We start from the raw sequence: 17,851 nt of genomic DNA, 5'->3' as shown, positions 1-17,851 counted from the left end.
TGAATCAGCAGAGTGCGTGGTAAGGCGTACGCTGTCATGCCACCCCACTGAATCCGAAATGCATCGCCCAGGGAGCCGGAGCCCTGTCCCTGCCAGGAGTCGAACTGAGGGCACTTCTTGTTGCGCCAGGTGGCAAAGAGATCCACCTGGGGAAGACCCCCATCTGTTGAAGATCTCCTGAATAACGAGGTAGTTTAGCTGCCACTCGTAATTGTCCGCTCCCAACCTGCCGAGCCTGTTCGCCTCCAGGTTGGATTCCCCCAAGAGGTGGACTGCCATGAGGTAGATGTCGTTTTCCAGGGCCCACTCCCACATGCTGATTGCCAGTCTGCACAGTGGAGGGGATCTGGTGCCTCCATGCTTGTTGACATAGAACATGCTGGTCGAGTGGTCTGTCTGGATGAGGACAACTTTGCCACCGAGAAGTGAAAGGAATGCTCCGAGCGCCAGCCAGATGGCATTCAGCTCCAACTAATTGATGTGGTATTACTTCTCCTGTCGAGTCCAGGTGCCGTGGACCGAGAGATCGTTCAGGGTGGCTCCCCAGCCCTCGAGCGAGGAATCTGTGGTGATGGTGGCCTGCGGGGATGGCGGCCCGAAGGGCTTGCCCATCCGTAGGTTGCAGTCCCTGGACCACCATTTGAGGTCCATGTGGAGAGATGGAGGAACGTGGATCAACTCCGATTAGGAGCCACGCTCCTGGTTCCATGAAGCCGCAAAGTGTAGCTGAATCCTCCTCATCCTCATGTGAGGGACGGAAAATAGAACCGTCACCAGGAGACCAAGAAGATGCTAGTACCACCAGGCCGAGGCCACTTCCCTGCTGAGGAAGTGAATGGTGGCCCTCCTGATTGCTGAGATCTTGTCCCCCGACAGAAACACCCTCTCGGAGCACGTGTCCCAGATGAGGCCCAAGAATGTCAGACTGCGTGGGCAGCAGCTGCGATTTCTCGAGATTGAGCGAGAAGCACAGACCGTGCAGTGTGTTCATAAGGGCATGGGAAGAGTGGTGAAGCGCTTCCGGAGATGTAGCCCTGACAAGCAAGTTGTCGAGGTATGGGTAGATGTGAAGGCCCTAAGCGCTCTGAGGAGGGCAGCCACAGTATTCATGAGTCTGGTAAAGACCCTGGGAACTAAGTTGAGGCCAAATGGAAGGACCTTGTATTGGAAATGGTAGCCCATGATCCTGAACCGTAGGAAGGAATGATGGGGCTGCCAAATCGGGACGTGTAGGTACGTGTCCTTCGGATCCAGGGAGCACACACAGTCCCCCTTGCACAATGCCTCTGCTATAAAAGCTGGCGTAACCATCTTGAATTTTTGGAAAGGTTGAGGGTGGAAAGGTCCAGCCCAACTCTCAGGCCCGCCTGGTTCTTTTTCAGAATGGTGAAAATCCTGGAGTAAAAGCCCAAGCCTCGCTGGGAGGCTGGGACTTCCTCCACGGCCTGGGTCTCTACGTGTGATCGGGTCTCTGCCAGAAGAGTTGCTGTCCCAACCTGAGGGAGGGGAGGAGGGAGGAGGGAGGCAAGGCTGGGATGGGATGGGTAGGCGGTACCCCGTGGATACTACAGAGAAGATCCATGGGTCCGCGAAATTCTGGCGCTAGAAATTTGCATGGAGAGCAAGCCTACCCCCGACTGGAGACACGTGGACTCGAAGGGGCGTGTCATGCCTCCTTTCCCTCAGAGGCTGTTGCTGAGGAGGGGGACTGGAAAAAGCCCTTACTCCCCCACTCCCTTTTTTGTTGCTTGCACCGATTTGGAGTCGCAAGCGGTTCAGCTGCCTGGACCTCAGTTCCTGGAAGCCACAGAACCCTCCATAAGTACGCCCCTTGCCCGAGCGCTGCTGTGACTGGGTGTACGATTTGGGCATGGTCTTTGTCAAGATGGATAAAGACTTGGCCGTTTTTTAGCTGTTTTTCTTTTTGTCCAGCTCCTCGTCCGTTGTGGAGTGGAAGAGGTCACCCCCTTCGAACAGAAGATCCAAGATGCGTTCCTGGACGTCCAGGTTGAATTTCGTTGCACAGAGCCAGGCTGTCCTTCTCATGTCCGTGGTGATACAAATGGCACAGCCAGAGGTGTCAATGTGGGCCACAATGGACTCCATGAGGTCCTGCGCCACCAGCTTGGCCTCAGCCAGTCCCACCTTGAAACATGATTGGGTCTGCATAGGGACTTCCGGGAGGAAGTCCGCGATTTCCCGCCATAACTTTTGGTTAGTTGCAGCCAGCATGGCATCGGCGTTGGCCTGCCGGAGATGCAAGGACGCGTTGGAATACAGCTTCTTCCCGTAAGCCTCCAAGAGTTTTTCTCCTCCTTGCATAGCAGCATCGAGTGAGGAAGAGGCTGAGGACGACTGAGGCTTGGAGTATAATGATGCCGCAGGGATCACCGAGGAGTGCGGTTGAGGATGGGCCAATAGCAAGAGTGTATCCCCCTCCATCTGCCTGGAATAGTGTCGGACGGGTGCTGATGTCTGGCATGGCAGCCATTTTGGTTGAGGTGCCTGCGTTGTGTTGCTCGGCTCGCTGGGCCCAGCCTCCTCAAGACTCTTGAGTGTGGATCGCAAGGCCTACCCTGCTCCTTGGGCCTAGACCCGGTAGGTGTGGCACCCTCGGCCCGGGAACCGGTAGAGCTGCGTTTAGGCACCCCCTCTGACGTAGTGCTGGTACTAGGGCGTAGACCTTCTGACATAATGCTGGTACAAGGGCGGATCCCCTCTGGTGAAGACCTGTGAAAAGAACCTTCTGGTCCCTCAACACCGTCACTGGGAGGATCCGGGAATCCCTCGGCCTGTAGGCCGGTAGCTGGAGCAGCCTCGGTGCACGTGCTGGTACAAGGACCCGAGTGGTCCCTTCCGCGCGGGCGAGTACTTGGGAAGGAGTATCACTTGCGGGGTGCGATGGAAAATAGAGGCCCTACCTTGGGCCTGGATCGATGTTTCGCAAAGTTCTTGAGGTCCTCGGGAGGCGACTTCTGGAAGAGCTCCCTCCACCTGGTTAGTCTGTTCTTCAGCAACCAATGTTGCTGTACAAGCTTGCCAACCATGGTCTGGACCAAGGAAACGTAGGCAGAGGGCGTGGGGGTCTGAAGTTGGGAAGAGCCAGTCGCAGGATGGACACCCGCTGAACCCTGTGGAAGTCGACATGCGCCGGGTAGGAGCATGTAGCCTGAGGACCGAGTACCTGAATAATAAAGATAAAGAGAAGAAGTATCCACGCGTGGAATTACATGGCCGAAACCAAACCCAGGAGCGCTGGTGAATTCGGGCCCGTTCCCGTCGACGTGGAAAAGGGGGCTGAGGTGTGGCACCGGAGGGCGGAGTTCACCTGTGTCAAGGCAATTGTGACTTCCTCTCTATCTTGAAACAAGAAGCATGTAAAATACTTGCAGTCTGTGACCTATGAGAGTTAGTGTTAATTGAAACCCCCACAAAAGGCAAAATGGCCTTAATAAGAATGGATTGGATACTAACCAAAGAGAAGCTCAGTGAATTGGAGTCCTGTAGGGCACTCCCTCTAATTCGAAACCTCCAGGTTTATCCCAATCTGCAGCGATTCCCTAATGCAAGATGGAGATCCGAACAAAATTCAGAAAGTTCGAAAAAAGGAGGAACCTCATGAAGGGAACTGTGATCTTTGCGAGGATGGGGTGACTCAAGACTTGAAACATCTATTAACTGTCTGAGAGCTACAAAGGCTTTGGGGTTTAAGTACTTTGCACGATTTGTGAATAATAATGACTGGTTGGACACTGAGGACATTTAGTCAAGATTATCAGCTGGGAATGAAACCTTTTTATCTTTGGAACTATTAAGATTGTTAAATGAATTCAATCTTGTTAAATTATAAAGTAGATCGAAGGTGTTTTGAAGAATATTATGTACGTTTTGTTTCGTATGGCAGATGTATCTTTCTATGTTTGTTATTTTTTTTATTTCATACAGTTTGATTAAACTTTTGAAATAACTACATCACCAACTACAAAATTACTATTTACATAAAACCTCGTAATAACATTACTAAAATAACATTAGTAAAATAACATTATTAAAGCAAAAAGAACAGGAGGAGGAGGAAAACAAAAAAAATAGATGACCAGACTGTGCAAACTTTCAAGGAGTTTTCAAAAGGCACTCTTCTCCGTTTCCAGCTTCGTTTGTAACTTTTCTAGAAACCTTGTGAGCGCAAACATTAGTTTTTACACTATTATGCATTTGGGACCACCAGTCTTCACTATTGAAGGTTCGGACAAATAGGATTAGATGTTTTAGATTCTCCTCATTTTGATTACAGAATCTACAGCTTATGTTTTCAGATTGAATTAATATTCTTTGGATCAAGATCTCCTTGGTTTCGAATAAGTTCCGTCTGAATTTTAAGTACAACCTTCTCGAGTGCTTGCAGGGCCAGATAACCATATATTTGGCAATTGTGTTGACACCTTTCGCTTCAGCCGGTGAGTTGGTCATACACTTGTGTCTCGATCTTTTTTCCATCGTCTCGATCCAGTCAAGCTGAAGCAGTTTTTTCTTTACTGCATTCGGATTGCCCCATAGGGTTTTTTCATTTGTCAACAGATGTATCTTTCTATGTTTGTTATTGTGAAAAGTCGAATTAACGGCTAAACACAAATAAAAAAATAAAAATAACCAATGAATAAAATAAATATGCATTACACTTCTGCATAGGGTTTGCATTATATCATTCAGTGTTGCTACTGTTTCCTTTCTTGGAGTGTAATCTGACTTTCTGGTCTTAAGGACTGTTTTACTAAAATATATACTGGACTTTGGTAGCCCTCCTGACTGTTGCACATTGTGTTCCCCTGTTTACTACTTTTAAATGCTAGAACTGTATTGCCGGCCTGCATACTATGAATCATACTAGAGTGTAGCATGAAGCCTGTAATTAAGTTCTGTGTGGCCTCCCTGGATCCTGAATACGATGGTAATGTCTATGTATTATTCTCTAGGGATTACCACTGGAAGTCTTATATGTATATCGTCTGCACCCAGGAACGGGGCTTGCATTTTAAGGTAAAGAGTGAGTTAGGAGTTAGGCCTTATCTGGAAATTCTTTTTTTTTCTTCCTACACCACAATCTCTCACTGTGTGTTACATGTTTAACCTGGGTCCTTAATTTTCTTATAAACTTTTTGTGGGTCACCTTACAAATAAAGTGTATATTTTGCAATATACCAGTGTGGGGTATTCTTTTATGGTGACTACTGGGATTCACTGTACCTCTCTGCTATGCTTACCATAGGAGAGTTTTGTCTTTTATTTTGGGCGACACCCTGTTCTACCATAACTTTAGATAGTTACAAAGGCCTCACCAGAGGTTTGTGCAAATATCTCTCAAATAGAAACCTTGGATAAAAGACTGCATCCACACTCCAGAGACCCTGAAGATGAAGACCAGTGACAGCATTGGAAGATGGATGCTGCTGAGAAAGCCCAGGAGTCATGGTTGTAGAGGTTACTTCTGGTGTCTGGAATGGGTCTTGCTAGGTGCTGGTAGCAGGTTCTAGTTTTGTAAGCGGAGTCCAGGGATGTGGGGCAGGTCCAGAACAGGATCCATAATGTTGGGGGCCCGCCTTGAGTGGTACCTATGAACTAGAAGGTATGGCAGGGTGAGGAAGCACTGAGGTGACCCTCTATAGCAGGTCACAGGCTGATCAGGTGGAGACAAAAGATTCAAATGCAGCAGGTATGGTCCCATGATATGGAGCAGCCACAGGGATGCAAGGCTGTATGTCCCATGATGGCGAAACAAGTTTGGAAAAGCAGCAACAGGCCACTCAGGTCCCAGCCAGACAGCAGGGTATTCAACCTCAGGACTCGAATCTCCCTTCTGTCCTCATTCTCCTCGATCTATCCTCTGCTTTTGACATGATCAATCATGCCATTCTGCTCAATCGCCTCGCGTCAACCTTGGTATTGCTGATTAGGTCTTGGCCTGATGGACCTCCTTTCTCACCGGCCGATCCTCTCAGGTCCAACTGGGTTGTTTCCTCTCTTCTATCTCTCTCTCTACTTGTGGTGTTCCCCAGGGATCTAACCTCTCTCCCTGGCTCTTCAGCCACTACCTGGCACCTTTTGCCCACTGCATCAATACTTTCTGCTCCAGTTTTCTATGTTATGCGGATGACACTCCGTTCTCTTTCAGGCTCCCTTAAGCCACCTCTGCTTCCTCTTATACTTCACTGTCTGGCCCCAATTCAGGAAGAGTGTTCTGCCAATGATCTCTGCCTTGATGCCAGTAAGACTGAGATCCTCCTCATTGGGACACCCGCTCCTTCCTTTCCTCTCTCTCTGGCCGCCCACTCTGGGCCCTTTTCCTGCCCTTCTTCCTGTGAGGCTGAGAACCTTGGTGCCATCTACGACTCCACCATCTCCTTCTCTCCTCACATCTCTGATGTCTCTAAGAAGTCAAACTATCAGCTGCACCATCTCAGAGATATTCTTCCTTTTCTCACTTTCCCCCAGAAGCTCACTGTCTCCAGAGTTCTGGTCTTCTCTAGGCTGAACTATTTCAAGAGCCCGTTTCTAAATCTCCCTGCCTCTACTCTTCGACCTTTACAACTTATCCAGAACATGACTGAGACTTGTCCTTGGCCTCAAGCCCGGGGATCATATCTCTCCAGCTCTGAACGCTCTTCACTTGCTCCCCATGGGTGCAAGGATTAAGTTCAAGACCCTCTGCATCGTCCACAAGGCTTTCTGGGGCCTTGGACCGCTCTATTTCCAACTTTCTCTTCCAAAACATCTTCCTTCTCGAGCTCTCCGCTCATACACCTCCAACTCTCTGAGGGTCAGATGCTTCTCCAAGCAGAGAGTTGGGGGTAGATCTATCTCCTCAGCTGGGGCCTCCCTCTGGAACAGCCTCCCTGCCTCTCTAAAACTTGAGCAGAACCCCCTCTGGTTCTAGAAGCAACTGAAGACCTTCCTTTTCGCTTCCGTTTTCTCTCTTTCTCTCACGTGCTGATGCTCCTGACTGCTCCGCACACTGGTTACCCTCTGAACTCAGGCCCAGTCTCCTGCATGTCCAGTTGCCCTTGCGCTGCCTCTGTGCTTCCCAGCACTTTAGGGTCTGTATCTGCACTTCTCCTGTTCCCTCTTCCCCGCACCTGCACGATCTGAATGTCACAAGGCCTAGTAAGATCGTTATTTTGTCCTCCCTTTGTTTCCGCCTAGAAACAATTGTGTACAGGCGTGTCAAATGCTGCATCATATCATTGAATACCAGCTAAACTGGGAGGCAGAAGAAAGCATCAGAGGCTACTGGCATAGATCTTCCTCTCCTAACATCCAGCAAACTGTGCTGGATTTCATCCAAGAATCCACTGAATAGGCAAAGCAGTTCAGTCAGGATTACAGCCAGTACATCTGGGACCCCTAATTGGCTCAGATTCTTCCTAGGTAAGTTTCAGCAAACAACTCTATAGAAATGTCTCTATAGACAGACACACACACACATGGAGTGGTTTAGCCGGGGACGTGGCTCAGCAGCCATGTGGTAGGCAGCAGCACTTCGGAGCTCCTTAGAGATCCTGCATTCAAATTGGTCAAGCTGGCCTGATTTGCTTCAGAACGTTTACGTAAACGTAACAAGAAGATGTCAGAAGGTGCAGAGAGAGAACCCTGGCGGGGAATTAGCAAACAGGAGCTGGGTGAATCGGCGCGGCCGAAAGCAAAATGGCGGGTGCATACTGCCCGGCTTACTGAAGGATCCCTCATAGTGAAGGGCTCGACAGAGAATCAACAAGAGAACGTGGGGCGAACAGCAACATGAGAAGAAGAGGCAAGTGCACCACGTGTGGAGGCCGTCACGGAACATCGGTGCAGAAAGAGATCCGAATGGACTCTAGGAGATCGAAGTGGAAGCCAGACTGCCCAGCGAGGGAGCCAGATGCAGAGCACCGCAGAGAGGCAGACCGATGGGCAGTGAATCCGCCAGCGAAACAACAGGCGAGTGGTAAGCTCAGCACTGGGGAGGAAGAGCAGTCCGCAGAAGGCAGGGGGGCCGCAGATTTGGACGGACCACATGTGCTGCCAGTGTTCTTACGATCCAGCAATACACGCAAGCCGTGGACGGCGTAGTGACTTGACAACGGCTCCAGGGGGAAGTGAAGGGTGGGCTGGCCCGCACCCACGCAGACAACGCTTTGGGCCACCCAGCGACTCCGCATAACATCACCAGCGGAGCCAGGGAACAACAACCCCCCCCCCTACCCCCCATGAGTAACCGGTGAGCGGGGGAAAACCTGGTGGCAAATCCGCAGAGGTTCGCCCAGAAGGGGAAATGGGGCACCGCAGGCCCATGCTACGGGGGGGGGGGGGGGGGGAGAAACGCAAAGCAGTGGGGCACCTACCCAGCATAACATGCCGCAACGCAGGTTAGGCCTGGAAGCCTGGCGAGGGCAGCGGATTAGAGACTGAAAGGATCAGACCGGACACACAGCGTGCCCGTCCGCACCGACAACTTGTGCCCCATAAGAAGGAAGGCTGGCCAGCACCCGTGGATGCGCCCCCCCCCAAGCTAGTGACCACATCACAGATGCAAACGAGAGACCCGGCGAGAACCGCAGGGGCCGCAACGACCGACGCGGGACTCCGGGAAGAGATGCAGCAGTGGGGAGTGACACTTGGTTAGGCGTCCACAAAACAGCACAAGCAGTCGGCCTGCTTGGAGAGAAGTGCAGCACCCAGACAACACTCACGCAAGCCTGGCAACATGGGCGGTCCCAATCCATTGACACACCAGAGCAGGGGTCTGAGAAGGGAAGCTAGCCTGGGTAAGCCGGGAGAGAACTGCCAAGACCATCAAGGACTCATTAATCCGGGCCAATTGAAGGTAGTACGGGGGCAACACACAGAGATGGGCGACAAGCCCACTAACCCAAAGGCGCAATCACAGCGCAGAGCAGCCCAAGGCGTATAAGGTCACACAGAACACCGTGAAAACTCCCTAAGACGCCAAGACAAGCGGGAGAGAGTATAACTGAACATAGGAGGGGAGAACATCAAGACATCATACAGTGAAAGCTAGAGGCACGAACAAGCGGCACCCAGGAGGAGGTGGCACCGGGATATAGGGACTGACCAACGCAGCCCACAAGGGAGGCGCAGCGCCACCGCAGAGTCAGGGACAAGTGGCACCAAGCCATCCCCGGGAGAATGACCGAGTAGAAATCCCGAAACAAGTGCAACATCCACAGGCAAATAACACGTGGGAGAGCACAATCCATCGAGTCAGCCTGAAATCAGACAAAAGCTGACCTAAACCACCCGGTTAGAGGAACACTTCCTCTAACCGAAGTGGAACACACCATTTCCAAGGGAAAATACAAAGTTTACTTTCTCGCTAACTCTAAACAATATAATGGAGATTTGCATTTATAACTAGATGGTTTCTTAACTGATTGATTTGGGACGTGTAGTGAGTATATTAGTGCACACTGGCTGCAGTAGAGGCCTCGAAATACTAGAACAACTTCGACTCTCATGCTAGAATGTCTTTTGAATTGTGCTCAGAATGATATAGCAACACATATGCGACTAATTGGCAATGTTATGTATAACTTGTTATTCCTCTAAAGATACATGGTGTTTATGGAAAGAATACAGGATTGAAACAGTCTTCATTTATGTTAGTTTTCCAGTTTAAACCACTTGGCTCAAAAAGAAGGGATGCTTATCCCAAAATGCGTCAGCCACCTTTGAATTGTATACATGGATTATCATTGCTCATCATATTCTGTTGACAGCTAATTTGGCTTTTGCTTTTTAAGTTTTAATGGTGAATTAATTGTGACTACAATTAAAATATATTTGGTTTTTTACCAGATGAATGAACATCTTTGTTATTCATAAAACTTATATACTTTTGAGTTATAACAACTAGTTTATTTGACTTTGATGAACCATCTGTTGATGGATTTATAATAGAGTGTAGGGGACGGGAGGGCTCCTATCTTTGGATCCTCTTTTCTTTTCCTACGTATATGTTGCAGTGATCCTGTGCCAGGGTCACGTTTCCTACCCTGCACCTGGAAATATATAATTACTACATAGAATTTAGAAAATTGACTTTTCATACAAAACAAAGGGTAGTGCGCCTACTAATCCCTTTCTAAACCACCCGGTCAACAGGCCAAGGACAATTGCGCCCTGTGGGCATATACTCCCTCGAAGAAATACGAAACCAGGCCTAAAACAGGCGCACAGGGAGGAGGAATAAGCCCTGGGCCCGAGGGGTGCATCCGGAGCGAGGGGGGGGGAGGGAGACAGAAAGGTGCCCAGAACCAGACATACCAGGTTCATGAGAGTGGGAGGAGGGCCACAGCCCTGACCAACATCAGAGGCGGCAAAGCAAATGCGACCCAGCCACTGCAATAGAAACCCTCCGAAGAGGGAGTAATACCCCCCAAACACTTACGCAACAGGAACGATAACGAAAGTGAATCTAGCTCCGGAAAGCAGACAAGAAAGTGAGGCATACACCAAAATCCAGTGGAGAAGAAATGCCAGATATAGCAAAAGGTGGGAAGGGCAAGCAGACCAGTATGGAAACATTTGCCAGGAAAAGCGACAAAAACCAACCCACCACATTGAATGCAGGTATGAATGCAATGAGTCCTGACCAGCAAGAAGGGAGACGGGACGAAGGTCCCATACTTGAGGCTATAGCGGCACTGAAAGCGTCTCTGGAACACAAACTAGATACGGTCATGGTAGATGTGGGCCTCCTTAGGCAGGACATACGGACCCTGGCAGACCGAGTGAGGGCGGCAGAGCAACAAGTACAGAACAACACAGAAACATCATTACAGCCCAATCCCAAATGTCAGATGAGCTCGAACGAATAAGAACCCTCGAGCACAGGGCAGAAGATGCAGAAAGGAGAGCTTGAAGGAATAATGTCAGGATTGTCGGACTGCCAGAGGCAGCGGAAGGCAGAGACCCCACGAATTACATGGAAAGCTTGCTGCTGCAAGAGATCGGAGCTGGGGTGCTATCCCAAGGTTTTGCAGTGGAGAGAGCCCACAGGGTCCTGACCAGAAAACCCCAGCCGGGAGTGCCCCCGAGGCCAATGATCACCAAAATTATGAACTTTAAAGATCGAGAGAAAATACTAACATTCTCAACGGAAGGAGGGGCGCTAACCAGGAATTCCTCCAAGATCGCAATTTAGCCAGACTATACAGCACTAGTCCAAAGACAAAGAGCACGATTTGGACCAACCAAAGAATGCCTCAGAACAGCAAATGTGAGATATATGCTGCTGAACCCTGCTAAATTAAAAGTGATACGCAATGGCAGATACAAGTCCCAACATCGAGGCATGGCGGGCCGACCTGAAGCAATGGAGACTACTGGAGACAACTGTATGGATCAGTGCGGTACAAAAGGGGACGGACGAGAGCAGTGATAAGATAGGAGCCTGGAATGCACTGTTACAGGAACTGTTGGGACCCAGGGACAAAGATGACACAGATGACCCCCAGGGAGACAGGAAATGTGGACAGAGATGCAAGAGACCGGGAAGGTCGCCCTTACTAATGCATCTAATCAGCAGTGAGGGTACTATTTAGGCACCAGTTAATTTTGATGAGGAATACACGTAGCCGCGAAGAAGTAACCAAAGAACCGTGCACATGGATACGGAGAAGCGCCAGAACAATCATACCGTGAGAGACTCCCCACAAGAAGTGTTATTCTGTATGTTACGTTATTTGTTGTATGTTTTTGAATGTTGTAAAAAGCAATAAAGTGTTTCAATAAAAAAAAAAGAAGTGGTTTAGCCCTGCCCAACAATCTGAGCTGTCCACATTTTTACGTTTTGGTAGCTATCCAATCAGGATTGGCCCACTAAGCTCCCTTCTTCCAGACGCATACACAGATGAGGATTGAGATTTCTAGGAGACCCTCACATAGTTTCAACAGATAGCAGTAACACAAAAGTGACTGAGTGATCTGAAAACAGCGTACACAGGCAGTACAATAATTTTCGTAATTCCCTGTGGTCCAAGCAAATGAAGAAATACCACAAGAACAAATGGCCAGGATGTAAGACTTAAGACTTTCAGGCACCAGAGGATGTCATTAGTAGTTGTTAAAATGCATTAGTAGTTTTTTTGTAACCACAGTGAAAAAAAGGCAACTGAGTCGAGCAGCTAAAAGTAAATTAAATAGCTGCCATCAGCCTACTCCCAAACACATCTTCAAGGTGAGAATACTCGCCTAGAGACTAAATGCAGTGATCAGGGGGGTCATGATATGTGCTACAAATAATTTCACATTAATAACTTTTTATTTTTTTTAATTTGAGTCTGCAGATAGGTCATCAAAGAAAATATAGGAAACAAAAAAGCTGGCACATGTTAGGGAATTATTCAAGCTAGCAAAAGGAACATCCAACAATAAAATTCAGACTTTTCTGTACAACTCCCAGCGCTTATATCCAATTATGCGACATAAGGGAAACTCACATTTCACCACCAGCTTAAAGACGGCAGCTGGGCCCCACTGCATTCTGACAACAGATCCTGAGTGCAGAGACCACAATCATAAAGCACAAAAGTGCAAAAATTATCCCAAATCTCACATCAACCTTGAGGCATTGAAATACCTGCCCAGACAAAAAGCACAGATCTTCCCTAAGCACAAAGACCAGCTCCCTAACCACAGCTATATTTCCAGTGTCATAGTCCCATTCACACAGTTATCATGCAGCCTTCCCCTAATCAATTCCATACTCCAACAGTTGGAGCTATATACAAGCCCACAGCACCACAGGCAACCTCCACAGGCAAAAACTCAACATATGAAACTTTCGAAGTGAGGATCCCATTTCATAATGGCCAATGTCACAACACCCCACAAATAAACATGGCTATTGCAGCCACACACCAGGCTTCAATGGTAAAAACAGGGTGATGGAAACATACCCATTGGGGACATGGCCAGAAGCTGGTCAGTCAGCTCCCCCCGCTCAGCTGCAAGCTGCAGTGCTGCCTTAAGATCACCCTTCCACATCATGAGCTGGTGGTGTAGCTCGGGATGCCCACTCTCCAGGTGGCTCTGGGCTGAACAAAAAAAAAAACACAACAGTGAACATTTAGTATAATTGGGGGGAGGGAGAGCGTTGAGGGGCTTTTTTGTTTAGATCATGTGTGATGAAAGGACACCTGGTTGAGGCAATTATAAAGTTCTAGCGCAAGCAAGCATGTTCCTACAGGGGCACTGACACATCATCCCACAGCCACTCTCTCCTGTTAAACTGAAGCTAATTTTAAAGCTGTAAATCTTACCTTCTGCATCTATTAGACGGTAAAGACCAGGACGGTCAGCAAAAAGCCCAAGATGCATCGCGGTCCCGTTCTCAGAAGAACCAGCTTTTCAACCATCAGTGTGGATGCAAAAGATCAGAGCCATGAACATAGGGAAGGGTAGATTAGAACAAGAGCGATGGAGAGGTGGGGGATACATTTCAGAAGGGGAGAAATAAAGGACAGAAAGTGGGGTAGACATATGACAACAGGGGGCCGTGCGTGAAGACAAGAGGAAGGGCAACCAGAAAAAGGGAAGGTGTGTGGAATTCCAGAAAAAGACAGGTAGGATGATACAAATGGGATGTCAAGGGAGAAAAAAAAAGATAATTCTGAGTTAATTCAGGCCTGGAAACATGAAATCCAAAACAAACAGATTGTATTGTTTTAATGAGTGTTAAACAGTTGGGACCCATGCTCAAATCAAGGAGATTGTTTTGGAAAACATAACACTGTGCAGAACCAATAAGACGAGGTGGAGGGCACATTTGAACAGATAGATAAATCCAGTATTTGTACTTGAAATTGTGAGTGAAAAAGAGCAGAAGAGATGTGTTTTACTGCCTACCTTGCATTCTGTGGAGTCATTCTTTAATTAAGCATTAAGCACCCGTTCCAAAAGCTGGAACAGGCCATTAACACCAATTCCAGGCCTTGGAATGGGTGCTTAACGCTATTAGAACCCGTCCCATTGGCTGGGACGAGGCTAACTGGAAAGTATTTTCCTTCCGTGAACAGGTCGCCTTGCAGCGTTCTGTTAACAGAAAGAACATAATACACAAGCATGGTCGCCATGAAATAGGAAGGCGGAGCTCTGTATGGAGTCTCTCTTCCATGTCCATGACGGCCAAACCATGTAGGGACAGAAGCTGCAGGAGCTGCGCTGGTGGCACCCACCGCCACAGTAATCAGGTAAGTGGCGGCTGGTGGGAAAAATACTGTTGAGTCAGTTGGGGGAAGATAGCGGGCGGGGGAACCCGGACATCAGGCTGCTTGGAACGTGGGCTTAGATTAGAAGTTAAAGTCTGCATTCCGTGCCTCCTGATTGGCTTTCTCCCCAGCCAAGGGCACCAAAGATTATTCAACAATGCTGCTGAGCCTTTTGATCGAGATTAGAGAGGTTGGCTTGCATCTTAGTGTGTACTAAAACTGTGCAGATTCTAGCTCCTTAGAGGCTAAGTGCTCTATGTAGTTCAGAAATCAACTTGTAAATCCTTCGTCCTTATGCATTATCAGGTGGTAGTAGAATTAATTTGTGCAACAGATTTTCATTTATGTTGTGTTTTGAAAACATCAGATATGTTTTACGCCACATGTTGCATGTTAGGGTTAAATTAGATCAAGAAAACCAAACGGTTCTAAACAAAGCTTCCTGCCTGAAAGTATGAAAGCCAGTTTGAACGCTCTGATTGGCTCCCAGAGGGCCATGTGACTAGAATTTCTTTTTGAAGTTCTCTTTCTGCCACACCCTACATTCCCAGGGGATCATGTGCACCATCTGATGGTCCCGAATCAAAAGCGATGTTCCCTGGGCCTATGATACCAAGATACTTCCTACATGGCTGAAGCCATCTTGAGCACTCAGGCTCCCAGAGACTCATGTTACAATGTCTCCTTTGTTACTGAAACTCCCCTGGGCGTCCAGCCTAGCCATGAGTAGCAAAGAACTCCTCCCCTGTTTGGGCATGTTAAGGCCTGTTAAGGTGGATTCCCAAAATCAGCCCTGATGGGAGGATTTTGGGAGGCCACCCTATTTATGGTAAAACAGGGAAGACACTGAGAGGGTTAACCAAAACCCAATCAAGGTAAGGGAGCCAAACAGTCAGTCTGAGCAAAAGTGTGAGTGGTCTAGGGCTACAGTGAGTCCACACAAAGCAACACCAATGATTCAAGAAGTTCGACAGCGAGTATATAAAAATGCAGTTATTTATTAAGCCTTTAGATACAGTCTAAACATATAAAAATCACAGATAAGTAATGCGACTCAGAACCTTATTGATTCACCATTAGGAGAATAGAATTGAATATGAATCAATTACCAGTGCAATACAGGAGTGGAGTGGGATGCATGGAAAAATAACCACAATGTTATGTTGATGTCTTTTCTATTATATGTTTATGTGTTATCTGATTGCCATTCCTTGTTCTACTGATGGAATCCTAGCTATTGATGACATCAGAGCAATCCTGAGCTTTGTGTTAGAAAGTTATTCTTTGAGGAGTCAGTCTACTTGTGCAGATGGTTGGGGGTCTCTACTACCCAGCTTATCCCTACAAGCAATAAACGATTTGTTCAACTTGTTGTGCCCAGTTTATTGCTTTACATTGGCGACGAGGATGGGATGTGCTGCAAGAAGAAAGCAGCAGCTGGAGTGGGAGTAGTTATCCAGAGCTGAGGAGCTGGAGCCGGACTGAGACCTCCAACCGCCAGGCCTACGGGTGAGGAGCCCCCCCCACCCCTCCGACCTGGCCTACAACGTTGGACTGAAGGGAAAGTGCACTGAACCTTCTTTGAGCTTACCTTCTGGAGACCTGCAAGCAATATTGCGCATGTTTGGTTTTGATATCACATGGTGGAATTGTTAAGAGGAGAGCAGTGTTTTTAAAGGAGGTGAGCGCTTATATTTTGAAACATTGGCTGCAGATGGCAAGTGAGTGACATTCTGTTTTTCGCTTTTGGTGGATTGGTAGCTGATTTCGGAGAGCACTACAGACTTGGATTGGCACCATGGCTGTATCCGGAATCCCGGGTCCCCAGATGTTTTTACCGACCCCGGGCCCCCCGAGAATTAAATGGGGGCCCTGGAAAAAAGGTTTTCTCCATTATGTGAAAACCACATGTGGCAATGGCATGTCAGTAGAAAGAAAGAAAGTTGGCTATGCTTATGCATCTTCTGGGGTATGAGAGGCAGCGAATTTTTGAAACTTTACCTGAATTGAGCGAACTGGATGTTGAGGAAGGTATGAATGACTTTGATGCAGCATTGGCAAAACTGGATAAACATTTTGAACTAAAGATAAGTACTGTGTTGGAACGCTATCACTTTGGTATGAGATCTCAGCATGAGGGTGAAAATGTAGAGGAATACATCACTGCGCTTAGGCATTTATCGCTGAACTGCAGATTTGGTGTAAGTCTGGATGAACATATTAGAGATCAGTTCATGTTACATTGTGCCAATGACAGGATCAGAGAGGAAGTGTGGCTAAAAGATGACCATTGCTTAGATGAAGTAATTGGGATTGCAAAAAGAATTGAGCATACTTTGAAATGAGTGGCAAAACTTGCTGTGAAAGAATCCAAAGCTGTCCCAACAGGTTGAGGTCTTGAAAGTAGGTGACAAGAGGGCAAAACGGCCAAATCGACTGACATGTATCAAAGCAAGGGTGGTAATGGTAACCAAATAGCAAATAATTCTGTGCAAGAAGAAAATGTACAAGTGAGAAAAAGGAGACAGGAGCGCCTGTGTTTTAGGTGTGGGAGTGCCCGCCACCTATCTAATTCTCCGATCTGCCCTGGAAGAAGAGCTATATGTAACATCTGTAAAAGATGGGGACATTTTGCAAATTGTTGTGCCAATTACAGTGGCGGTGCTGGGAGGAGCGTTATGTTGGTTGAGGAGCCAGATGGGCCATCCTCAGATGAATATGAAGGTTCAGAAAATGAAATAGTTACTGTGAATATGGTTCAATATTCCGGAATGGATGAATGTGAGCATCCTTCAGCTTGGGTGGAAGTGAATGGTTGCCAAGTTAAAATGCTAGCGGACTCATGTTCCAAAATCACTTTGATGGGAGGTAGGATGGACGATTTAAGCCCGTCAGACAAGACACCTGGGGACTATAGTGGCAGTAGGATCGATGTGGTAGGATGTTGTCCTGCAACTTTTAAATTTAAAGACAGGGTTACGCGCAGAAAAATATATATCACCAAGAAGGGTGAGACGCTGTTGGGATGGAGAGAACAAAGAGGACTATGTATTAAATTAGATCCCAATAGTAAAGAACAAGTGTTAAATGTAGAAAAACTATCCATGGACTGTAGTTTGGATGACAGTTCTAAAAGTTTTATTGCCAAGTATCCAGATGTGTTTAATAATAGCGTTGGGTGTTTGAAAGGGATGATTCACAAAATTGTGCTGAAGGACGGTTCCAGGCCTGTGGCGGCAAAACTTAGACCGTTACCAATGTCATTGCGTGATGCTGTGAGAGTGGAGTTGGAGAAACTGGAGAAAGCTGGCATTATTGAACCAGCGAAGGCGGTTGAATGGATTTCCCCCGTGGTTGTTGTGAAAAAGTCTGGTGGGGATTTGAGAGTATGCATAGATCTAAGAGAATTGAATCGATGTGTGGTTGCTGACCGCCATCCCCTTCCAAATATGGGAGAACTTCTGTCTAGGATAGGAAATGCCAAATACTTTGCCAAAATGGATATGGCGAGCGCCTATCATCAGATTAACCTTGATGCCGAGTCACGAAAACTGACGGCTTTTATCACATACGAAGGCATTTACCAG

General features: G+C 47.7%; 1 protein-coding gene across 2 annotated transcripts in view; it reads right to left on the bottom strand.

The window, feature by feature from the left end:
- Nucleotides 1–17,851, bottom strand: part of GEMIN5 (gem nuclear organelle associated protein 5) — a 1,331,385-nt gene that overhangs the window by 431,173 nt on the left and 882,361 nt on the right. For both annotated transcript variants that reach the window (XM_069653955.1, XM_069653956.1), the window contains exons 20-21: nucleotides 13,317–13,400; nucleotides 12,954–13,091 (exon numbers count right to left, since the gene is read on the bottom strand). In XM_069653955.1, coding sequence (XP_069510056.1) covers nucleotides 12,954–13,091; nucleotides 13,317–13,400 — 222 coding nt within the window. The remainder of the gene's footprint in view (nucleotides 1–12,953; nucleotides 13,092–13,316; nucleotides 13,401–17,851) is intronic.

This window comes from Ambystoma mexicanum, chromosome 3q (assembly GCF_040938575.1).
Source record: "Ambystoma mexicanum isolate Mex_15411 chromosome 3q, UKY_AmexF1_1, whole genome shotgun sequence".
Taxonomy (NCBI): Eukaryota; Metazoa; Chordata; class Amphibia; order Caudata; family Ambystomatidae; genus Ambystoma; species Ambystoma mexicanum.
The sequence above is the reverse complement of the archived record's forward strand: the minus strand, read 5'-3'. Positions and strand labels throughout refer to the sequence as shown.